This window comes from Oncorhynchus keta, chromosome 1 (genome assembly GCF_023373465.1).
Source record: "Oncorhynchus keta strain PuntledgeMale-10-30-2019 chromosome 1, Oket_V2, whole genome shotgun sequence".
NCBI lineage: Eukaryota > Metazoa > Chordata > Actinopteri > Salmoniformes > Salmonidae > Oncorhynchus > Oncorhynchus keta.
The window spans coordinates 67483766-67510434 of NC_068421.1; the positions used below are offsets into that span (position 1 = coordinate 67483766).

General features: G+C 38.5%; 2 protein-coding genes across 3 annotated transcripts in view; both read left to right on the forward strand.

The window, feature by feature from the left end:
- The window catches only part of LOC118391465 (inactive N-acetylated-alpha-linked acidic dipeptidase-like protein 2), a 274308-nt gene extending 261833 nt beyond the window's left edge, over positions 1 to 12475 (forward strand). For both annotated transcript variants that reach the window (XM_035782903.2, XM_035782893.2), the window contains 2 exons: positions 2639 to 2837; positions 9226 to 12475. In XM_035782903.2, the coding sequence (XP_035638796.1) occupies positions 2639 to 2837; positions 9226 to 9412 (386 nt within the window). In that variant the 3' untranslated portion in view covers positions 9413 to 12475. The remainder of the gene's footprint in view (positions 1 to 2638; positions 2838 to 9225) is intronic.
- Positions 12476 to 13347: 872 nt separating this feature from the next.
- si:ch211-51h4.2 (uncharacterized) overlaps positions 13348 to 26669 on the forward strand; it is a 105772-nt gene continuing 92450 nt past the window's right edge. The window contains exons 1-5 of the mRNA XM_052458413.1: positions 13348 to 13519; positions 14832 to 14873; positions 15754 to 15827; positions 16472 to 16540; positions 16614 to 16719. Of these exons, the coding sequence (XP_052314373.1) occupies positions 13381 to 13519; positions 14832 to 14873; positions 15754 to 15827; positions 16472 to 16540; positions 16614 to 16719 (430 nt within the window). The 5' untranslated portion in view covers positions 13348 to 13380. The remainder of the gene's footprint in view (positions 13520 to 14831; positions 14874 to 15753; positions 15828 to 16471; positions 16541 to 16613; positions 16720 to 26669) is intronic.

The following is a 26669-nucleotide window of genomic DNA, read 5'->3' on the forward strand; positions in this document are numbered from 1 at the left end:
ACACAGGATGAGAATGAACATGTGACAAAGCCAGGAAGTGGTATTTCATCTCACCACTACTTCAACAAACAATCCAAGAGCTTGGGTTTTCACTCCCTCCCTCCCTCCCTCCCAAAGGCTCCATGTATTTTTAAAGGAAGTTAGAATTGGATATAGCCTATACTTTAAAAGCAATTAATGATAATGCAGACTTACAGACCTCGTTGGTTTACTTTACTGTCACCTCTTATGGACTTGTAGAGGCAACTGATAAATGGGACATCCCACCCTCATCCTGACCTTGTGCATCAGAGGTGTAATTTGGTTGTAATGTTAAATATTCATGCAGACAGAGCGAGCGTAGGACAGGTGAGGTGCATAATCACCACATAATCTTGTCTCTTCTGGCTCAGTGTCCATAAAACTGTGTCATAGTAGTTATATATCAGCTCAACCATATTCCCATTTCTCTGCATAGTCACTGTCTACTGAATTACACACAGGTGGTGCACCGTGTATGATTAGAAAGGCTGTATCATTTGGTTTCAAATATTTGATTACATTAATGTAGTTAACGTTATTGTAATAATTTCACACAAAAAGTATAACACTTCCTTTTCCATATTTTTGTCATTCTGTATTTGCTTGAAGGTACCATTTTACACTGAGTTAACATTTTTTGGTGCTCATACAGCCGTGGTACTGTAGAGAATCTGTTGATACAGTGGGTTCTCATCATGGCCAGCAAGCATTTAAACCACAAATGAGGTTTCTATCTCGCAATTCACTCTGCATTGCAGACAGCTGCTTAGACTGTGAAACACTGATATGTATAACTTACTCATGATGCCTCATTGTGGTAAGCACTGCGGTTCCACTTCTTTATCCAAGACTAATGTCCACAAACGAGGCGGCTCTGTGATTGAGATGGAATGATTACCTGGCCGTGGTCTCTCCGGTCGCAGGGTCAAGGAACTAATGCCTTTAGAAGCCCGGTCGAAAAACAGGTTGAATTAAATATAGAATGCTTTTATCTTTGTGGTTAAAAATAAAGAAGGGAGATGGGAGAGAGGTAAATAAATAATTTGAGGTTTCTGGGTTGATCCCTGGATTTTAGCCCAGCCTCATGCTGTTTTGGGATTGGAACAGTAAATGGATTTTCAGACACCACATAAAATTGCACTATTCATGAGGACGAGTAATGGATTGTCTGAGATCAAACAGGCATGGCTAATTGAAACCTTCAATGCACGTGTGTGTGTGTGTGTATGCGTGCGTGCGTGCCAAACATTTTTAAAGGTGGCTTCCTGAGTTGTGTTAAGTTCTCTCCATCAAATCTCAGCAGGGTCTATGCCAACAAAATCGTCCCTCCACGTCCCTCCATGTCAGAATGTGTGATAGATTACAGCAATCCTCCCACATATTTCATAACTCCTATTCCCTCAGTAGGGAGAAAGACATTTACATTTGTAGAAGGGAACAGCTTTCTTTGGATATTTTTATCCGGTCTTTTCTCTCCTTTATTCCCTGAGTAGTTGCATGGTGTACATATTCTCCTGTGACTCTCCCACTCAATGCCATGCCCCAGCCTTGCTCTCATCTAACAAACACCAAAGAGAAGTGAAATGGAGAAAAAGCAGGCTTTAATGGAGCCACATATAAGCATGCAGCACCCGGCCACAGTCAAGGTTATTTTCACTTCGGCATAATGGAACGGAAAACGTTTGATGTGGCGACTAGCTTATTAGCAAACGCTATTTAGACATGTTGTGACATTGATAATTCCCATGTTTTTCTCTCTAGTGCGTGACGAGGATTCATGCATATAGTGTTGAAACAACAAATGTTAACCTGATATTTCATGTGTTACAGAAATATTGAGGCCAACGTTTTTATAACAAATATGTTTCTGTGTAAGGGACAATAATCGGCACATCATTTTTTTCAGCCATCCACAAATGTTGTTGACCTGATTTAAAAACAGAGCAAGAGAAACATGTCTGTACAGGTGACAGCTGAGGACAGTGCATTTTTGGAGGTCTATAATTTAATGCCTAAGAAGCAGCCATGTCATGCTGTTCATATAGTATGAATGTAACTCATAAATGGTGAGCAGTGCAATCTAACCTGACGGTCATTATGTAACACTATAAATATGGTCACATAATTAATCAAAATGTAATTTATTCATAATGACACATGTAAATGTGTCGCTTTGTTTTTATTTTCTAATGAGCATATCATTCTCTGAATAAGTTGTAATTCGCGACACTGTCAATTAGAGTATCCCTACATACATGGCAGGGGGGGCTTTTTAATGAATCTTTAATTACTACTGAATAATTGAATGTTCTACTGATATGTCGACTCTAAGCAGTGACGTTGCCTTAATGTCCAATTGGTTCTGGCTGTTGTAAGACTCTGACTAACAGACCCATATCTGGTTTGTGGCAAGCGCAGAGTGAGATGAATCGAAAATAGTTCTGAACTAGTTTTACTTTGTTGTAATTGAGTGGTGAGATTGGGCTAGGGATAAGGATATTGAAGGTAGTTGCAGTAGTGTCAGAGAGGTTTCTTAGATTTTAGCCAACCAAACATTGTCCACCTCCACCTTTTACCCGTAACAGCCAATCCCTGTGTCTGTGTTGATGTACTATAGATGATCCCCTGAGGACCCCCAGACTGCTGGCAGCAGCTGCTTCCCTCAGAGAGAGCTCAGCCTTCCTCCAGTCTGAGACCATGCGTCCAGCCAATGACCCCAAGGAGAGGGACCCCTCCCATGTCCGCATGCTGAACGACGTGCTCCGGGACCTGGAGAAGAGCTTCATGGTCCCCCAGCCCCCTCCAGGTGTCTACAGGTAGGTGGATCAGATTGTACTGTATGTGCTAGGCTAGCATACCATCACTCTATTACCTGAGGACATTTTGTGAAGGTAAGGGTGTGAGCTGCTTTGAACATCTGGGCACAATATGCTAGCTAATTACAAAGCTCTCAAATGCCTTGTGGCATTCATTAAACATGATCTATTAATTGTGATTAGTCAATTAAGTCAATAATGGTGACCATGGGAACTATACATTTTACACTTTTTATGAAGTCACTTTTCAATCCACCTGGAGCCCATCTATTGAGTGTGATTAGAGTGTGCACCATTGTTTCTTATTGAATGAAGACCAGCGAGGAACATTACCGACTGTACATCACTGTGAATCTCTATAATTACCTTTAGCTAGCTAGTTTTCCATGAATGGGTCTGCCTCCCTGAGAGCCAGCACAGTTGTAGTGTAATGTAATGTTTGTTGTTATAATTTGAATGCACATCTAATTGTACTAAGCTGCCATTAGAACCAAAGCACAAAAATTGAATTCAACTGTTCAATAATCCTCAAGAAACATTGCTGTTTAATTGGCTCCATAATAACGAAGTATCCTTTTCTCAGAAATCTACAGTACATGCCACAATCTACATTTGTCTATTTCTTTGTTTTGTCTGAATGTAATTAACTGAGCTAACCACTGTGGTTTTACTAGCTTTAGATCAGTCTAATCCTACAAAAGGCAGTATAATGACTCCCATCCTACTGCCTCTAGAGCTGGAGACGGGGCTGGAAGACTTGGTGATGCTGGGTTTGACGTGAGCCTTGCACAGTAGCATACCACCCTGCATACCACTGCTGTCTTGCTTCTGAAGTTAAGCAGGGTTGGTCCTGGTCAGTCCCTGGATGGGAGACCAGATGCTTCTGGAAGTGGTGTTGGAGGGCCAGTAGGAGGCACTCTTTCCTCTGGTCTAAAAAATACCCCAATGCCCCAGGGCAGTGATTGGGGACACTGCCCTGTGTTGGGTGCTGTCTTTCAGATGGGACGTTAAACGGGTGTCCTGACTCTCTGAGGTCATTAAAGATCCCAGAAGAGTAGGGGTGTTAACCCTGGTGTCCTGGCTAAATTCCCAATCTGGCCATCAAACCATCATGATCACCTAATAATCCCCAGTTTACAATTGGCTCATTCATCCCCCTCCTTTCCCCAGTAACTATTCCCCATGTCGTTGCTGTAAATGAGAATGTGTTCTCAGTCAACTTACCTGGTAAAATAACAGATAAATAAAACAGGAGTACATTTATATTGGTGGAGCATATACAGTAGAGTAGATAGGGGAGCTATTGTGCTGATAGGTCGGTCATGGTGTGTGTGGAGGGAAAGATTTCAGATGCATTCGAATGTTCATGGCATTACTGTAATTTGCATGAGGATGATAGGTCAGGTGAGATGCTACATGACACAGAGCTATAACAAGAGGTGACTAATCAACATACATAGATAGATATATAGTATACATATTCCCAATTCCCTGTGCTGACCATAGGAATTGCAATACTTTTTTCCTGTGAGTGTTGAACCTGTCTGACTCCCACCAATCGTCTTGTTGTTGTTTAATTACTTCGTACAGATAACGGGTATACCATACGAGAAACTGCAGTTGTCAAAGTGACATGTGATTGTAATCAGATGGTAATCAGCATATCCTGGTGTGATGTGACTTTAAATTAGATCAAGGTGTATGAAATAGATCAGGTGCTCTGGGCCCTTACAAGCCAATATCTAGTCATTACCGCACTCTGAGCACACTCCCTGTTACTGCTGGGAATTAGTCCCAACTGACTGGCCCCTCTGTTTCCCCACTGTGCTGTGTGTACATGTATTACCCAGACCTCTAATGGGAATTAATGCCCTTTGTCTGAGAGAAACGTAGCTGAGAAACATAGATGTTCCTAATAGTTAGAGGAGAGGAAACAGAAACAGAGGCTGAGAAACGTAGCTGTTCCTAATAGTTAGAGGAGAGGAAACAGAAACAGAGGCTGAGAAACGTAGCTGAGAAACGTAGCTGTTCCTAATAGTTAGAGGAGAGGAAACAGAAACAGAGGCTGAGAAACGTAGCTGAGAAACGTAGCTGTTCCTAATAGTTAGAGGAGAGGAAACAGAAACAGAGGCTGAGAAACGTAGCTGAGAAACGTAGCTGTTCCTAATAGTTAGAGGGGAGGAAACAGAAACAGCAGCTGAGAAACGTAGCTGTTCCTAATAGTTAGAGGAGAGGAAACAGAAACAGCAGCTGAGAAACGTAGCTGTTCCTAATAGTTAGAGGAGAGGAAACAGAAACTGCAGCTGAGAAACGTAGCTGTTCCTAATAGTTAGAGGGGAGGAAACAGAAACAGCAGCTGAGAAACGTAGCTGTTCCTAATAGTTAGAGGGGAGGAAACAGAAACAGCAGCTGAGAAACGTAGCTGTTCCTAATAGTTAGAGGAGAGGAAACAGAAACAGCAGCTGAGAAACGTAGCTGTTCCTAATAGTTAGAGGGGAGGAAACAGAAACAGAGGCTGAGAAACGTAGCTGAGAAACGTAGCTGTTCCTAATAGTTAGAGGAGAGGAAACAGAAACAGCAGCTGAGAAACGTAGCTGTTCCTAATAGTTAGAGGAGAGGAAACAGAAACAGAGGCTGAGAAACGTAGCTGTTTCTAATAGTTAGAGGAGAGGAAACAGAAACAGCAGCTGAGAAACATAGCTGTTCCTAATAGTTAGAGGAGAGGAAACAGAAACAGAGGCTGAGAAACGTAGCTGTTCCTAATAGTTAGAGGAGAGGAAACAGAAACAGCAGCTGAGAAACGTAGCTGTTCCTAATAGTTAGAGGAGAGGAAACAGAAACAGCAGCTGAGAAACGTAGCTGTTCCTAATAGTTAGAGGAGAGGAAACAGAAACAGCAGCTGAGAAACGTAGCTGTTCCTAATAGTTAGAGGAGAGGAAACAGAAACAGAGGCTGAGAAACGTAGCTGTTCCTAATAGTTAGAGGGGAGGAAACAGAAACAGCAGCTGAGAAACGTAGCTGTTCCTAATAGTTAGAGGAGAGGAAACAGAAACAGCAGCTGAGAAACGTAGCTGTTCCTAATAGTTAGAGGGGGAGGAAACAGAAACAGCAGCTGAGAAACGTAGCTGTTCCTAATAGTTAGAGGAGAGGAAACAGAAACAGCAGCTGAGAAACGTAGCTGTTCCTAATAGTTAGAGGAGAGGAAACAGAAACAGCAGCTGAGAAACGTAGCTGTTCCTAATAGTTAGAGGAGAGGAAACAGAAACTGCAGCTGAGAAACGTAGCTGTTCCTAATAGTTAGAGGAGAGGAAACAGAAACAGCAGCTGAGAAACGTAGCTGTTCCTAATAGTTAGAGGGGAGGAAACAGAAACAGGCTGAGAAACGTAGCTGAGAAACGTAGCTGTTCCTAATAGTTAGAGGAGAGGAAACAGAAACAGCAGCTGAGAAATGTAGCTGTTCCTAATAGTTAGAGGAGAGGAAACAGAAACAGCAGCTGAGAAACGTAGCTGTTCCTAATAGTTAGAGGGGAGGAAACAGAAACAGCAGCTGAGAAATGTAGTTCCTAATAGTTGAAACAGAAACAGCAGCTGAGAAATGTAGCTGTTCCTAATAGTTAGAGGAGAGGAAACAGAAACAGCAGCTGAGAAACGTAGCTGTTCCTAATAGTTAGAGGAGAGGAAACAGAAACAGCAGCTGAGAAACGTAGCTGTTCCTAATAGTTAGAGGGGAGGAAACAGAAACAGCAGCTGAGAAACGTAGCTGAGAAACGTAGCTGTTCCTAATAGTTAGAGGACAGGAAACAGAAACAGCAGCTGAGAAATGTAGCTGTTCCTAATAGTTAGAGGAGAGGAAACAGAAACAGCAGCTGAGAAACGTAGCTGTTCCTAATAGTTAGAGGAGAGGAAACAGAAACAGCAGCTAGAGGGGAGGAAACAGAAACAGCAGCTGAGAAACATAGCTGTTCCTAATAGTTAGAGGAGAGGAGAAACGTAGCTGTTCCTAATAGTTAGAGGAGAAGGAAACAGAGGAAACAGAAACAGCAGCTGAGAAACGTAGCTGTTCCTAATAGTTAGAGGAGAGGAAACAGAAACTGCAGCTGAGAAACGTAGAGGAGAGGAAACAGAAACAGCAGCTGAGAAACGTAGCTGTTCCTAATAGTTAGAGGAGAGGAAACAGAAACAGCAGCTGAGAAACGTAGCTGTTCCTAATAGTTAGAGGGGAGGAAACAGAAACAGGCTGAGAAACGTAGCTGAGAAACGTAGCTGTTCCTAATAGTTAGAGGAGAGGAAACAGAAACAGCAGCTGAGAAATGTAGCTGTTCCTAATAGTTAGAGGAGAGGAAACAGAAACAGCAGCTGAGAAACGTAGCTGTTCCTAATAGTTAGAGGAGAGGAAACAGAAACAGCAGCTGAGAAACGTAGCTGTTCCTAATAGTTAGAGGAGAGGAAACAGAAACAGCAGCTGAGAAACGTAGCTGTTCCTAATAGTTAGAGGAGAGGAAACAGAAACAGCAGCTGAGAAACGTAGCTGTTCCTAATAGTTAGAGGAGAGGAAACAGAAACAGAGGCTGAGAAACGTAGCTGTTCCTAATAGTTAGAGGAGAGGAAACAGAAACAGCAGCTGAGAAACGTAGCTGTTCCTAATAGTTAGAGGAGAGGAAACAGAAACAGCAGCTGAGAAACGTAGCTGTTCCTAATAGTTAGAGGAGAGGAAACAGAAACAGCAGCTGAGAAACGTAGCTGTTCCTAATAGTTAGAGGAGAGGAAACAGAAACAGCAGCTGAGAAACGTAGCTGTTCCTAATAGTTAGAGGAGAGGAAACAGAAACAGCAGCTGAGAAATGTAGCTGTTCCTAATAGTTAGAGGGGAGGAAACAGAAACAGCATGCCAGGAAGCTCATAGTGAAAAGGATGAGCTGAACTTCCTCACCTCAGGTTTCGTAAATAACCAATTCCTGGGAAATGCAATCAAAGATTTGATAACGGTTCAGACTGACTTATTATTAAATTATGATTACTAGGAAACGGATACTGATACATACAATACTGTACTGTCAATCTGGTATCCCCCAAAGCACTGTGAGGCATTGGAGACAGCTGTGAATTATTTGACCAGGCTGAGACAGAGGAGATGGATGGCATTAAAAAGCACTCTGTAAGGCTTGAGAGAGTGGCTAAAACAAACGTCTTCATGCTGTCAGCAAGGAATTGATGTTCTGTGACTGACACCGGGGGAACAGACTAGTGTAGTTAAACCTAGTTTGTTCTGTTTTGCAGGAGAATTCTTTCTCCATTTAAAAAGTATGCAGGGTTACAAGGGACTTGAGATCAATATTAGATATCCTTACACTAGGAGGGATTTCACCATGCAGCCTTTCTGACAACAAGAATGCCTTTACAATTCAAAACTGCTTTGTCCTACAGTATAAAAGTAAGCACCTGCTCAAGGGCAAGAAATAGTATTGAAGGCTAACATATTATGTACGTGTATGTGGGTGCATGTATGTAAAGTGAGAACCAATTGATGTTCACATTTTTATTACTACAACATCATGTTGAAATTTCAGAAACTATATGAACTTTAGTGAACTCGCTTGTCCTTGGCACTGTAGCATGAGTGGCCTGCAGCATGAGTGGCCTTGAGAGATGGATCAAGTTCTGCATGAGACCCTATGCAGTAGTTCACTCTTCAATCAACAGCCTATCCTAGGCCCTGGGGGGTAGTCTAATTTATTCACATGAATGAAGCTCAACCATACCTTTTAGGGGAACACAAAATGGTTCTCTAATTATTCCTCAGTCAGCCTCAAAGGGACCTGAAAGTTAAAAAGTGTTTCTCATCCACAGAAAAGAGGAGCTTAATCACTGTATAAACTCAAGCCTGAAGGTCATGATGGCAGGCTAACCTGTTTACATATGAAGAATTGCCTTATTTATTCTGCTTAGGGTCTGTGCAGCCAGCTTCCAAAGAAATCAATGTGCGATTCAGACGCATGAAGAGGAACGATCCAAAAGCTGCTCCTTTTTTACCTACAAATGACTACACCATGGCCTGTAGCATGAAATGTATCTGACTGCTGTTTATTTTTGAGATTCTAAATTAGATTGATTCTTGCTACTGTGTCCAGATGGTGCCAAGGGGATGTGTGAAAGATGGAGAAACAGATAGATAGACAGGGAAGGTTTTGTGTTTCCAACAGTATTGTGTAACCTATATTTGACAGAAAACAGGGTGTGACAAGATCATTTTGTATGTACAATATCTCTTACAGTGTCAAGCAATTATACAGTAGGTATTATTAATGAAGAGTTGTTTTTTTTTACAGGAAAATCAGCAGTTAGTGAATGTGAATACTTACCCGTGGTCTGTTTGTTCCCCTGTGATCCAGGAACCTGTTGTACAGTCTGAATGGGAAGGTCCCCCAGTTCTCCATACTGAAGTACCCCCTGGATCCACTAAAACACAACGCTGTAAACAAGTCTCTGTCACTGATAATAAACGCCATCAATTCAGCTGAAAAACTCATTCGCTGTGGGCTTGACCTCTTTGAAAACAGTCCAGATGACACAAATTGACCCAACGAATCCAATCAGCTAAGGTTAGAGGCACTGTATGGCTGCACTGCCTAGACCAATGGTATCTGCATACGTGCCTCAGATACCTAAGTTCACTCTGCACAATGAAGTGTGGCACTTTTTTTTTTTTACAAAGAGATCACACTAAAGTAATATGAAGAGACCGGGACCCCTTCTTGCACTACTCTTCTTGAGCGCCTACTGTGTTCAGGTTTACCAAACGTTTAATAAGCAATGTTGATTTCTTCTAGATCCTTCTGGCTGTCAATGAAAGTGCTGGGCTATCCAAGATGTCCTAATGCCTCATTTATACATGTCTGTCTGGCTGTCTGGAACAACGACAGACAGGCAGGCACGTATAAACTGAGAACGTGAAGAAACACCGGAACACAGGAGTGAGCTAAATCTAAAAGACAGAGAGATTCACAACCACGCAGAGCTTGATAGATAAACATGCATTTTGAAGTGAGTAATGCGTCACTGACTACAGCATGTTTTTACACGAGTGGATAAACACTATAAGGCCAGCTGGATGTATTTATGCTCAGATGCCCTATTGAACAATCTCTGCCTCTGTCTAAACATTCAAACAAAACATACAGTATGACACCATTCCATGCTCTTAGTTCTGCTGAAAGCACAACAACCCTCTGTTCTGCTCTCATTGTGCCTTGTGATTTTCTACAGGCAAGGCAAATGTGTATCTATGACAGAGCAGAGGAGAACATGTTTGGATTATAGTAAGTGTGTGAGAAATTAGCTATATTTACAGAGGCATGATTGGTGAGGTAAACAGTGACAGTGGTGTGACATGGCCTGTTTTGACAGTTGACATGCTCAACCGTACTTCTTATACTAGTCATACGCATTACCGTCTTGACTGCAGACCCAAGCTGGCTTTAAGGATGCTTAAATTTGATTTGAAGTCCCTGAAAACTGCATTTTGTATGATTCTATTTTTCAGTGTCTCATGCACCATATGATTGAATCCAATAACCAGCACAGTAAAGTGCTCTCTACCAGATGTGTGCTTTGATTGGATGTTTTTTTCTCTTCTACTTTGATGTATTGAAAACTAATAATTCATCTTTGATAAGGTCTCGTACCCAAAGTGAAATGTGATATCCGTATTTTTCTAATAACTGTGAATTACTTGGAGTCCTCCAATGATCAATGTTATTAAAAACAGGCAAGTCTCTGCAATACTTTGATATAGAAGCAATGGCAATACCAACGGACAAGAGTAGTGTGGTTGTCGACAAAACAAACCTCACTTTCCCTATTTGTACATACAGTAAGGATGGACTGATGAAGAAATGTGTAGTATTACAGTAGCTGTTATTTGACTCAACTTATTTGTTATGCTTTGTTCATGGTAGACTTCATGTGTTATTTTTGCATGAGCTTTGACATTCATTGGGATGAATCTTGTCTTTGAGGCAGCGCTGAGCGATTTCCACTACAAGGGCTTGAGGCAAAGTCAAGATTGTCTATATTATATCGTACAAATTATTATAGTTTTTTTTAAATCACTTTTTGGTCTTAATTTAAGGCTAGGGTAGGCATAAGGTTAGCAGTGTGGTTAGGGTTATGTTTTAAATAAGATTTTATTACATTGTGGCTGTGCCAGCTAGTGACTACCCTTCAGAGCTGCCTCCAGTACATCAAACATACCAATAAATGACAACCTGCATATTGCAATTTACGTCATTTGTTTTGCTTATTTTTTGAGGGTTTAAGTGATATTTTCTTAATTGCAGGGTTATGTAATGCTGTTGTGTCCATCTCAAGGATAAATGTTGATTTTGAAGGTAGTGGAACTGTCTCCAAAAGCCTCCTATGCCAATAGGAGTAATCCATTACAATTAGTAATCCTTTGTCCATCATCATTATTGTCATCATTATAAGACATTTGCACTAGTGATTGTGTTTTTGATAACGTTTTTAAAAATGTGTGATATAAAGGTCACTGGAATTCATAATAAGGATTTAATGATATTTTGTTAAAGAAATTGTACTTGACTTAACTTTTCAAAAAAAATGGAATGGCTATTTAGGAACACTTCATTCAGGGACTACAATATTAGCTAAGCTTTAAATTATGTACGTGCCTTTATTTGAAAATCATGAATGTTTTAAGAAAGGTTCTTCGGCTGATGTCAATAGTACATGTGTACATTGTTATTTTGCTTGAATAGAGGAATCTGTTTGATTTCGATACCAAAAACGAATTGTGTGCTGTATAAAACCCTATTAGTTTAGGATTAATTCAACAACAGTAGGCCTACTACATTTTTAGTGGCATGAAAATAATAAGAAATTATAAAAAGCCAATTGTCTCATTCCTTCAAATTGGTCAATTAATAATCTTCTGAGGACTTCTTCGGAGGACCATTACATAACTTTATTACAGGATTTGTATTAATTTATTTTATCATTAAGAAGTTGACATTGTTCATGCATAGTAGCATATAAAATGCCCTTTGTAAAAGGTGAACAGGTGAATGTTTTTTTTGTTACATAAAATAAGGTTTTTATAAGGTAACAGCAACAAGCTTTTGGTATGAGTTATCTGGAAGCATGGTAAGTATGGAAGTAGTTCCATCATTCACTGTAGTATGTAGTATGAAATGGCAGATTGTTATGCTCCTACTGTACCTCCAAATATAGTAGCTTTTAGTTGGACCATGAGCTTCAAATAGGCTATATCAAATGTCTTCAATTGTACAGTTATTTATGTGATGCTTTGTACAATCATATAATATTACACACGTTAGATGTGTTGCATGATGTGTTACATTAAATACTGCATTGACTTGCATGAATATTGCATGTATTTGCACTAAGCATCTTGATTGTGAGTTTACCCAGTCTTATATTGTTGTAAATTGTGATCATGTCTTTAGTCTCTTAAGTAATAGGTATCAGGGTTTTGGCCACTTGAAATTCCTTTGGGATTTGTTTCTTTAAATTTCTCTTAATATGGCTGGTCAAGCAGGAACTATCATGTATTGAATCCCCATGTCATTGGTATCATATGCAATAAACGCTACATTGGCATGATCTTGTTGTTCTTTTACACTATTTTATATGTTAAAGAGTTTTAAAGACAGGGGAAATAACAGCCAAAAATTACTGCCATCATCAAGGGTGTTATAGGAAAATGGCAGTTTGAGGAAGTGCTTAGTTGTATTATTATGTAGGCTGTAAGTCTGTTCATCCAATGAAGGAATACATGGAATGGTTGACATCTACATGGAAATAGTTTAGTTTCAGTTTTAGTGTTATGCATTATTAACTGAATTCATTCATCACAGTTGTGAAATATTTTTGTTAACACTATACAATTCCTCAATGATTGGGAATGAATGGTTTGGTATTGGTAAAAGTCCAACGCGTCTATTGATAACTCCTTTGGTATGATATTACACGTTTTTTAGTATGTTGTAAATATTCTATATGAAATATGCTATAAGTTACTCCCCTAGTCTAATAAAAGAGAGGTTTAAATGTAACCTTCATGATCGGTTATCTTTCTGCTCATGTATTTGATGAAAACGGAATTAACCAATTGAGGTTTATATGACAATTTGCAGCATAATTCAATGAAAGATCTCCAGAGACGACCGAAATGGTCTCAAACTTCCCCCAAGCATAGTTTCCCTGTGTTAACCGAATATTAGGTTATCCGGTATGGCGTCGCTGTCCATGGTATTGGAAGTGGTAAACTATGTAGCCTACCTAATTGATGTTATAATATTAGGATTTTCACCCAGTGTATACACCACTAGACCGCCTTGGTAAATGTAATGTCGTATTCCTTATCAACATGTCTCAATTATACCACAAAAAGGTATCCTATTTACATACGGATGCACTTGGTAGCAAACATCCCCCGCGCACGCGCTTTACCACTGCTCTGATCCCAGGTGCAGTGGATTTAGTACGGCTAGGAGGACGACGACGAAATGATGGCGACCGCCGCAGAAGAAATATTTCAAAGCCCATATCCCATTTCTGAGCGCCATGTCACGACTATGTCCATCAAAATTACGCGGAAAAACCAGGATAAACCCTGGAAATTGAGATTAATTTACCTGCAGTGCTGTGAGTATCAGAAAAAAAGCAGCATTTGAATGGATGTTGAAAACCGCGACAGGATGTTTTTCCGTGATAATTTCACCCCACGCCGACAGACAATTAAATAGCATGAATGCACCTGGTCCATTTCACTAATTCAAACTTCACTTTGTACGCTCAGTCAAATAGGTTGTGGTAAATGTAGGAAAGCACTCGCTAAAAACATACTGCTGGTCTGTCAAATCATCATGCCACTGCACAACCCTACTGGATGCTGATGCGCACTAGAGCTTGTTCCTGGCCATTTCAGTACGTTTTCGTGGCTCCTCATCATGCGTAGGCTAGCCTAGACAGACCATAACAAAAGCGATTCATAAAGCTCATAGGTTTTTTTAATTTTTACAGTCACTGTAGCTAAAACCTTAGAGATTAATATTAAACACATATGAAACACAATTTTACACACTGACTGAGATTAGATCATTCCAATGCAGCTAATGTCATTGTCATTAAACCTCCATTATGGTGGGTTTGGAAATGCAGCTCTTATTGTAATTCAAGCTTCTTGTCTTTCAGGGAGTGTCATTTTTAAGTCGCACTTACAACAGCTGAAAGTAAAAGGACATAAAAAGACTGATAACACATAATTTGTAGTTATAAACGACCATATGTGTGAATCCAAATTGTAGATGTGAGAATATTAAGCAGGATGTGATGATGATGATGAAAAAGTAATAACAGTTTGATGAAAAGGATGCCAGGCCAAGAACGACCCAAAATAATTTACACAAGTGTTGAATGGGATTTTTTCTAACATGAAAATGTATGTTGTATATCCATCCGTTTGTAAGTTTTATTTATTTATTGCAACAATAAGTTCTGCAAGCATTTCTGTAACTCATCTGTTATGAGTTTCTAACCTGAGGTTTGCACATGCCCACCTGGGGATTGAATAGCCCAGGGCAGGATGCACCAGCAGGTGCTGCTAGATGTAATGAATATACCTTTATTTTCCGAGATCTGAAATATTTATGAACAACCTTGTGCACCATGTCAATAGATAGTCTATAACTGCTTGTTTATTTACAAGACACTAGGGTAGACAATTTGTAGTTTTGCCCCTTGCCTTATTGGACATGATAGTTTGTCATGTTGGGTCAATCCCACCTATTGTTAAAGTAAATATGAAAGGAGTTTGGACAAATACTCTAAATACAACTGAAACATTCATGTAAATCATGTATTGATGTCAATGGCAGGTTTGCATAAAGAGTTATGAACATATAGGCTATCTCAAGTTAGGATTCGTGTGTAACTTCTCTGTCTCACATTTTTCTAGATTTTATGTCAATTGCAACGATACTGGGAACTGGAATCTTAGGTGAGTTGTACTCAGGGTGGAACGTCTGCCTCAGTAATTGTTGCCACGGATGTTCAAGGCAGACCGCGGTACTGCAGGTATTGTTAGCAGAAAACAGGATCCCAATTATAGTGAATGGAAAAATGTCAAATTTCGTGATCTATCTTTGTGTAAATAAAAAAATGTTTATTAGAGAATAATGGTACCAATAATTGCTTTTAAATCACCAGATGTATGTCGAACTAATTATTTGAAAATCACACACAGAAGAAGGTAGGATAATTAATGTGAGCCTGCAGTACCCCGGGTGGCCTTCAATTTGAGCTACTCATTGAGAGGGGGCACAACTGAGCTAGCCTGCAACGTCACTTCCGGGAGTAGCTCAAACTATGCATATTATGTCTCCATGAGATGCCATCTTAACTGACTTCATTTGGCTTCAATGTGCTATTGAGTTCTCACATAGGAATGAATGATGATCGAAGGCTTTGTCCATCCATATATACAGTCATTGGTTGTCTAAGAGTCATATTCTATTTATGAACAGAACGTATTGTCTTTTGCGAAATTATTCATACAGCGGTTTATGACCTGTAGGATATCAAATATATAAAATCATATTCAAATCAAATTTTATCACAAGAGGTTGGTGGCACCTTAATTGGGGAGGTATCAGTGGAATGGTATCGAATACATCCAACAGATGGTTTCCATGTGTTTGATACCATTCCATGAACTCTGTTCCAGCCATTATTATGAGCCATCCTCCCCTCAGCAGCCTCCACTGAATTTGATATAACTAAATGAAAAATGATGATTTCAGTGATAAATTATAGACTGTTCATGATTACTTTTGTAACTATGTACTTTTATAACTGAAATTATGTACATTATATTGCAGGACTTCCTGTCACAATAGCACATGCAGGACTCGTGCCTTTCCTGGTCTCCTTTATAATTGGTTTCTTTGTGCAGGTGAGTTTGATGCTGTTTAACTGGAACATGATGGCCATGTAAATACTGTGTAAGCTTAGCACCATTGTACTATATGAGTCTTCCCGAGTGGTGCAGTGGTCTAAGGGACTGCATCTCAGTGCAAGAGGCATCACTACAGTCCCTGGTTCAAATCCAGGCTGCATCACATCCGGCTGTGATTGGGAGTCCCGTAGTGCGGTGCACAATTGGCCCAGCATTGTCTGGGTTTGGCTGTGGTAGGCCGTCATTGTAAATAAGAATTTGTTCTTAACTGACTGTCCTACAGTACCATGTGACCTACAATAATACAAAAGAAATGGTGGGTCACATGGTAGGAGAGTTATTTTATTTTGATTACAAACGTTCATTCAATTGGATGCTCAATTTCAGGATGTGTTCATATGTTGTGATATATTGTTGTGCTGATGTTGTGTCATGATATTTATTTTGTACATTGCTCAAGTAGGTATAAAACCTATTCTCAGGTCAGATAGAACGCTATCAGCCGAGACCATTTGTTGGCCTAGCAGTGGATGTTATTGTGGGTTTTAAGGGCATTGGGAGAGAGGATAATGGTTTATTTGTTGTGAGGAGGATGCACTTTCCTAGAATTCACAAGTAGTTCCCTTCATTTTTCTTGTCAGGCTCTCCTCATATTCCTCTTTGTTGACCTGCTCCAGCGATGCCAAGTTGTCCAGATTGAGTCATTGAAGGTAAAGTCTATATCAAACACTGTTTTATTGTCATTTTTTTAAACTAAATGATATTAAACCCTTGTTTTTTCAGACTACAGAGACAGAGCGAATTCTAATGCAAGACGTTGGATTGGAGGAGCCTGTTCTCACTAATACAGAGGAGGAGGAAGAGGAGGTGGAGGATGGGGAAGAAGCAGGTAAACCATTGCAAATTGTCACCCAAACACTACAGATGGAGTGCCTTCAGAAAGTATTCACACCTCTTGACTTTTTCCACATTTTGTTGATTTACAGCCTGAATTTAAAATGGATTCAATGGAGATGTTGTGTCAATGGCCTACACACAATACCTCATACTGTGTGGAAAATTAAAGCTAAAATGTCTTTAGTCATTAAATATTCAACCCATTTGTTATGGCAAGCCTGAATAAGTTCATGAGTAAATAAAAAATAAATAAAATGCATGGCCAGACCTGAAAATATTTGTCTAGCAATGATCAACAACCCACTTGACAGAGCTTGAAGAATTGTACAAAATACAAATGTGCAAATATTGTACAGTCCAGGTATGTGAAGCTCTTAGAGACTTACCCAGAAAGATTTGCAGCTGTAATCACTGCCAAAGTTGATTCTAACATGTATTAGTGTTTTTATCTTCATATACAGTACCAGTCATAAGTTTATAAACACCACTCATTCCAGGGCTTTTCTTTATTTTTACAGTTTTCAACATTGTACAATAATAGTGTAGACATCAAGTGTTATATATATTTTATATTTGAGATTCATCAAAGTAGTCACCCTTTACCTTGATGACAGCTTTGCACATTCTTGGCTACTAACAACCAGCTTCACCTGGAATGCTTTTCCAACAGTCTAGAAGGAGTTCCCAAATATGCTGAGCACTCGTTGGCTGCATTTCCTTCACTCTGCAGTCCAACTCATACCAAACCATCTCAATTAGGGTAATGTCGGGTGATTGTGGAGGCCAGGTCATCTGATGCAGCACTCCATCACTCTCCTTCTTGGTCAAATAGCCCTTACACAGCCTGGAGGTGTGTTTGGTCATTGTCCTGTTGAAAAACAAATGATAGTCCCACTAAGAGCAAACCAGATGGGATGGCGTATCGCTGCAGAATGCTGTGGTAGCCATGCTGGTTATGTGTGCCTTGAATTCTAAGTAAATCACTGACCGTGTCACCAGCAAAGCACCATCACACTTCCTCCTCCATGCATCACCGTGGGAACCACACATGCGTCGGTCATCCGTTCACCTACTCTGTGTCTCACAAAGACACGGCAGTTGGAAACTCAAATTTTGACTCATCAGAACAAAAGGATGGATTTCCACCGGTCTAATGTCCATTGCTCGTGTTTCTTTGCCCAACAAGTCTCTTCTTCTCATTGGTGTCCTTTAGTAGTGGTTTCTTTGCAGCAATTCGACCGTGGCCTGATTCGCACAGTCTCCTCTGAACAGTTGATGTTGAGATGTGTCTGTTACTTGAACTCCTTGAAGCAATTATTTGAACTTATGCTCTGCAGCAGAGGTAACTCTAGGTCTTCCTTTCCTCTGGCGGTCCTCATGAGAGCCAGTTTCATCATAGCGCTTGATGGTTTCTGCGACTGCACTTGACTGACCTTCATGTCTTAAAGTAATGATGGGCTGTCGTTTCTCTTTGCTCATTTGAGCTGTTCTTGACATAAAATGGACTTGGTCTTTTACCAAATAGGGCTATCTTCTGTATACCCCCCTACCTTGTCACGAAACAACTGATGACTCAAACACATTAAGAAGGAAAGAAATTCCACAAATGAACTTTTAACAAGGCACACCCGTTACTTGAAATGCATTCCAAGTGACTGCCTTATGAAGCTGGTTGAGAGAATGCCTAGAGTGTGCAAAGCTGTCATCAAGGCAATGGGTGGCTACTTCGAAGAATCTCAAATGTAAAATATATTTTGATTTGTTTAACACTCTTTTGGTTACTATATTATTGTTGTGTTATTTCATCGTTTTGATGTCTTCACTGTTATTCTACAATGTAGAAAATAGTAAAAATCAAGAAAAAACATTGAATGAGTAGGTGTATCCTAACCTTTGACTGGTACTGTATGTATATATAATTTATCCAAAAATAAATTATCCATAAATGGATGTAGCAACTACAGATTGCCCCTTTAAGTCTATCAAAAGTGTGCGAGTTTGAACAGGTATTCATGAGGCCTATGGATAAAAAATATTTATCAGCATGAATTAGATTGAGCAATGAATGCTCCACTTTTGCTTCAGCTGTTGTATGAGCACATTTTTCACTGGCTGTCCACTGGTTCCACAAACATTGATTGATAGGCAGCTTAAACTTCTTGAATTCAACCAATTTTGGGTTCAAATACACATTTAGATTTGTGAACAGCCATCCACTACAACCACAATCCGTAAGGTGAAAATAGCTATATGAGAGAGCAGCAGTGATATTTACATCAATGCTCTATGTGGATATCAATAATTACTGATATCATCTCGTCGTAGACTACACCACTGCTGTCATCCTTACCTCCAAGCATTTATTCAAGTTGCATAATCTTTGGATGCTGGCAGCAGTCACTCCAATGGAATACATAGCTTGGACTGTAGCCTACAAAAGCGTATTCCTGCTCTTTTCCCGCGATCCATTAAACCCATTTGGAGTGTCATCATAGTGGTCTCTGACTTTAGACTCGCTCAGGTGGAACTAACTTAAACTTGCACCTTTTTTCAATGCTGATTTTAATGTCATAGGGAAAACAGAGAAGTGTCAAAGATATGTTTTTGAAAACCTCCTTTCTGAATTTAAAAGTAATAATTTAAAAGTAATACTTTTCCTGGTAACATAATGGATTACAGTTACTGTTTCTTTGTAATCCTTTACTACCCAACCCTGCCCACTTTGTAACATCACAAAAGGTTGAAAAAGTAAAGGGGTCTGAATACTTTATGAAGGCACTGATGTAACATGTTTGACCATTTTGTTGTGCTCAGTCTGGACATCCAGGAACCATCCACAGTTAGATAAAGGAGTTGATTTGTCCACATGTAGTGCTGCATTGCATTCTGCTTTGTCAGTCATGGGCTTATCTCCAGGGGTTTCCGGACCTCACCATCACATAATGCTTGTTAATTGTGCCCAGCTGTTGGAAATTGGTGCGGATCCAGATTGTTTGATACTCTCCTTTGAGATTGCATTTCTGCTGTGAGGCCCAAATAACATTAGTGAAAATGACATTTTCATAAACAGTATTCTGCAAGTGGAGGAATATCCTGACCTGCGTCATCATTAACCTACCTAGTAGGATAGCAGTTTTCTCTGATCCCAGATGTTAGCTGAGATTCTCCCTTTAACAATCAGTCTAATAGTGTTAAATGAAACTGGTTCCCTAATTAATAGAGAATATATTTGTTTGTGTGCTTTTTTGTCATTAGTTAGTGAGGAGATAGTGTGTACCACATGAAATGCCTGGGTCCCTGAAACAGATGGTGGCTGTATTGTTTTTGGTGTGAAATGCAGCAAGGAACATCAGCAGAGGGGATTAAGACGCAGGCAGGAATCCAACAGCATCAGCGCTAACTAATCAGGGTAGGCCGGGGCCCCATGGAGGCAAACATTAAGTATTTTGGACAAGAGATGGAGGGAATAGTCAGCTAATGAAGATGAATGGAGGGATGGAAAGTGGCTGCCCTGTCAGAAAAAAGTGTGTGGAACTTGAGGCTTGTTTATGAAAGCTTTTCAGAATCTCTGCTGCTTTCCAGGGTGAGGGAGGTGGCCTTATCTGTCCCTGACTACACCAGGGAAACATATCCACTGATGCACCTCTTTTTCATAGTAATGGCGCCTGTATCTGTAATGATCTAAACTCAAAGGCCAGGTCGCAATTGTAAATGAGAACTTGTTCTCAACTTGCCTACCTGGTTAAATAAAGGTGAAATAAATCAATAAAAAGGAGTCAAGTACTAATATTGTAGATCACTCCTCTCAAGGGATTTTATGATGAGTCTCTAAATGTGTTTGTCAATCAAACTATTTTATGATCTTGGCAATGTCAATTATCTTGGTCAAAATCAATTATATTTTACACACTCAACGAGGATAATCATTGCATTTTAGCTTACTTTTTCTATACCTTTTGTTATTTGAGCTTATTCATTGTGCTGGTAAGTGGAGCAATCTTTCTATCATATCACATGACCAAGGTGCCTTTCATGCTAGCCTTGCCATTATGGTCATAAAACGCTTGAAATTGATCACACATCCCTGTTAATATAGTTTTTAATAAAACTCTAATGCTAAATAATTGCTTTATTACTGTCACGTATGTGACCAGAGCAGTATTTCCTTTGGCTAGATGCTGCTTTAATTTATATGCCCGGTTGACAGTGTCATCTGATAGCTTTTGCAATGGCCTGATATTCCATGATTCAATTACGCGCTCATGGTCCTGGTATACAGGTTAGCTTGTTAGGATTTAATAAGAGAGCTATTAAAAAGATAGATTTCTCTGGGCAAAAAAATGTGCAGCTGCTATCTGTTACATAATGTCTGGTTTAGAATGGATTCCAATAAGCACAACACAGATATCCCATTCATCATGGGGACATTGCATGATAAACATCAAAACAAATGCAAAATGGAAAAGGTTCAAAAGCTAGCAATTATCTCATGCGGGCCATGTTATAGAGAGGTTATAACACATCTTATTTGGGCTATGTTAAAGAGAAGTTATAACACATCTTATTCGGGCCATGTTAAAGGGAAGTTATAACACATCTTATTCGGGCTATGTTAAAGAGAAGGTATAACACATCTTATTCGGGCTATGTTATAGAGAAGGTATAACACATCTTAGAAGGTATAACACATCTTATTCGGTCTATGTTAAAGAGAAGGTATAACACATCTTATTCGGGCTATGTTAGAGAGAAGGTATAACACATCTTATTCGGGCTATGTTAAAGAGAAGTTATAACACATCTTATTCGGGCTATGTTATAGAGAAGGTATAACACATCTTATTCGGGCTATGTTAAAGAGAAGTTATAACACATCTTATTCGGTCTATGTTAAAGAGAAGTTATAACACATCTTATACGGGCTATGTTATAGAGAAGGTATAACACATCTTATTCGGGCTATGTTAAAGAGGTATAACACATCTATGTTAAAGAGAAGTTATAACACATCTTATTCGGGCTATGTTAAAGAGAAGGTATAACACATCTTATTCGGGCTATGTTAAAGAGAAGTTATAACACATCTTATTCGGGCTATGTTAAAGATTCGGGCTAGTTTATAACACATCTTATTCAGGCTATGTTAAAGAGAAGTTATAACACATCTTATTCGGGCTATGTTAAAGAGAAGGTATAACACATCTTATTCGGGCTATGTTATAGAGAAGGTATAACACATCTTATTCGGGCTATGTTAGAGAGAAGGTATAACACATCTTATTCGGTCTATGTTAAAGAGAAGTTATAACACATCTTATTCGGGCTATGTTATAGAGAAGGTATAACACATCTTATTCGGGCTATGTTAAAGAGAAGTTATAACACATCTTATTCGGTCTATGTTAAAGAGAAGTTATAACACATCTTCGGGCTATGTTATAGAGAAGGTATAACACATTCGGTCTATGTTATAGAGAAGTTATAACACATCTTATTCGGGCTATGTTATAGAGAAGTTATAACACATCTTATACGGGCTATGTTAAAGAGAAGTTATAACACATCTTATACGGGCTATGTTAAAGAGAAGGTATAACACATCTTATTCAGGCTATGTTATAGAGAAGTTATACATCACATCTTATTCAGGCTATGTTAAAGAGAAGTTATAACACATCTTATTCGGGCTATGTTATAGAGAAGGTATAACACATCTTATTCAGGCCATGTTATAGAGAAGGTATAACACATCTTATTCAGGCTATGTTATAGAGAAGTTATAACACATCTTATTCGGGCTATGTTATAGAGAAGGTATAACACATCTTATTCGGGCTATGTTATAGAGAAGGTATAACACATCTTATTCAGGCTATGTTATAGAGAAGTTATAATCTTACATCTTATAACACATCTTAGGCTATGTTATAGAGAAGTTATAACACATCTTATACGGGCTATGTTAAAGAGAAGTTATAACACATCTTATACGGGCTATGTTATAGAGAAGTTATAACACATCTTATTCAGGCTATGTTAAAGAGAAGTTATAACACATCTTATTCAGGCTATGTTAAAGAGAAGTTATAACACATCTTATTCGGGCTATGTTATAGAGAAGGTATAACACATCTTATTCAGGCCATGTTATAGAGAAGGTATAACACATCTTATTCAGGCTATGTTATAGAGAAGTTATAACACATCTTATTCGGGCTATGTTATAGAGAAGGTATAACACATCTTATTCGGGCTATGTTATAGAGAAGGTATAACACATCTTATTCAGGCTATGTTATAGAGAAGTTATAACACATCTTATTCAGGCTATGTTATAGAGAAGTTATAACACATCTTATACGGGCTATGTTAAAGAGAAGTTATAACACATCTTATACGGGCTATGTTATAGAGAAGTTATAACACATCTTATTCAGGCTATGTTAAAGAGAAGTTATAACACATCTTATTCGGGCTATGTTATAGAGAAGTTATAACACATCTTATACGGGCTATGTTATAGAGAAGTTATAACACATCTTATTCGGGCTATGTTAAAGAGAAGTTATAACACATCTTATTCTGGCTATGTTATAGAGAAGTTATAACACATCTTATACGGGCTATGTTATAGAGAAGTTATAACACATCTTATACGGGCTATGTTATAGAGAAGTTATAACACATCTTATTCGGGCCATGTTATAGAGAAGGTATAACACATCTTATACGGGCTATGTTATAGAGAAGTTATAACACATCTTATTCAGGCTATGTTAAAGAGAAGTTATAACACATCTTATTCGGGCTATGTTATAGAGAAGGTATAACACATCTTATTCAGGCCATGTTATAGAGAAGGTATAACACATCTTATTCAGGCTATGTTACAGAGAAGTTATAACACATCTTATTCGGGCTATGTTATAGAGAAGGTATAACACATCTTATTCGGGCTATGTTATAGAGAAGGTATAACACATCTTATTCAGGCTATGTTATAGAGAAGTTATAACACATCTTATTCAGGCTATGTTATAGAGAAGTTATAACACATCTTATACGGGCTATGTTAAAGAGAAGTTATAACACATCTTATACGGGCTATGTTATAGAGAAGTTATAACACATCTTATTCGGGCTATGTTATAGAGAAGGTATAACACATCTTATTCAGGCTATGTTATAGAGAAGTTATAACACATCTTATACGGGCTATGTTATAGAGAAGTTATAACACATCTTATTCGGGCTATGTTATAGAGAAGTTATAACACATCTTATACGGGCTATGTTAAAGAGAAGTTATAACACATCTTATTCGGGCTATGTTATAGAGAAGTTATAACACATCTTATACGGGCTATGTTATAGAGAAGTTATAACACATCTTATACGGGCTATGTTAAAGAGAAGTTATAACACATCTTATTCGGGCTATGTTATAGAGAAGTTATAACACATCTTATACGGGCTATGTTATAGAGAAGTTATAACACATCTTATACGGGCTATGTTATAGAGAAGTTATAACACATCTTATACGGGCTATGTTATAGAGAAGGTATAACACATCTTATACGGGCTATGTTATAGAGAAGTTATAACACATCTTATACGGGCTATGTTATAGAGAAGGTATAACACATCTTATACGGGCTATGTTAGAGAGAAGGTATAACACATCTTATACGGGCTATGTTATAGAGAAGTTATAACACATCTTATACGGGCTATGTTATAGAGAAGGTATAACACATCTTATACGGGCTATGTTATAGAGAAGGTATAACACATCTTATTCGGGCTATGTTAAAGAGAAGGTATAACACATCTTATTCGGGCTATGTTAAAGAGAAGTTATAACACATCTTATTCGGGCTATGTTATAGAGAAGGTATAACACATCTTATTCGGGCTATGTTAAAGAGAAGTTATAACACATCTTATTCGGTCTATGTTAAAGAGAAGTTATAACACATCTTATACGGGCTATGTTATAGAGAAGGTATAACACATCTTATTTGGGCTATGTTATAGAGAAGGTATAACACATCTTATACGGGCTATGTTATAGAGAAGTTATAACACATCTTATTAGGGCTATGTTACGGGCTATGTTATAGAGAAGGTATAACACATCTTATTAGGGCTATGTTATAGAGAAGGTATAACACATCTTATACGGGCTATGTTAGAGAAGGTATAACACATCTTATACGGGCTATGTTATAGAGAAGGTATAACACATCTTATACGGGCTATGTTATAGAGAAGTTATAACACATCTTATTCGGGCTATGTTATAGAGAAGGTATAACACATCTTATACGGGCTATGTTAGAGAGAAGTTATAACACATCTTATTCGGGCTATGTTATAGAGAAGGTATAACACATCTTATACGGGCTATGTTAGTTATAACACATCTTATACGGGCTAGAGAAGGTATAACACATCTTATACGGGCTATGTTAGAGAGAAGGTATAACACATCTTATACGGGCTATGTTATAGAGAAGGTATAACACATCTTATACGGGCTATGTTAGAGAGAAGGTATAACACATCTTATTCGGGCTATGTTATAGAGAAGGTATAACACATCTTATACGGGCTATGTTATAGAGAAGGTATAACACATCTTATACGGGCTATGTTATAGAGAAGTTATAACACATCTTATTCGGGCTATGTTATAGAGAAGGTATAACACATCTTATACGGGCTATGTTAGAGAGAAGGTATAACACATCTTATTCGGGCTATGTTATAGAGAAGGTATAACACATCTTATACGGGCTATGTTATAGAGAAGTTATAACACATCTTATACGGGCTATGTTATAGAGAAGTTATAACACATCTTATTCGGGCTATGTTATAGAGAAGGTATAAACATCATCTTATAACACATCGGGCTATGTTATAGAGAAGGTATAACACATCTTATACGGGCTATGTTAGAGAGAAGTTATAACACATCTTATTCGGGCTATGTTATAGAGAAGGTATAACACATCTTATTCGGGCTATGTTAAAGAGAAGTTATAACACATCTTATTCGGGCTATGTTATAGAGAAGGTATAACACATCTTATACGGGCTATGTTATAGAGAAGGTATAACAGATCTCTGGATTTCATTGATAGAGAAAGGGGGATCAGTTATGTTATTGAGCTTCAAAATCATTACAAGTTTGTTGTTGTTTATTTCATCAGTGTACTTACTCAGTTTTGATGTTTGGCCTGGTGAATTATTTACAAAGTCTTTATTGTTGGTTAGATTATGCTCTTTTTTTAGGGGGTAGATCAGCGCTTCAATATTGAAGATAGATTGTGACTTCTATCAATGTAATTGTCTGAATAATTTCCAATCCACCATAAACATTTTTGTAAAAACAGTACCAGTCAAAAGTTTGGACAAACGTACTCATTCCAGCTTTTTTCTTGATTTTTTTTTTTTAAACAATTTTCTACATTGTAGAATAATAGTGAAGACATCAAAACTATGAAGTAACACATATGTAATAATGTAGTAACCAAAACAAAGTAGCCACCCTTTGCCTTGATGACAGCTTTGCACACTCTTTGCATTCTCTCAACCAGCTTCTGAGGTAGTCACATGGAATGCATTGTTAAAAGTTAATTTGTGGAATTTCTTTCCCTATTGCATTTAAGCCAATCAGTTGTGATGTGACAAGGTAGGGGTGGTATACAGAAAATAGCCCTATTTGGTAAAAGACCAAGTCCATTTTATGGCAGGAATAGCTCAAATAAGCAAAGAGAAACGACAGTCCATCATTACTTTAAGACCTGAAGGTCAGTCAATGTGGAAAGTTTCAAGAACTATGAACGTTTCTTCAAGTGCAGTCGCATAACCATCAAGCGTTATGATGAAACTATTCTATTTGAAGGTATGACCCAGGTTCAGACAAACAAA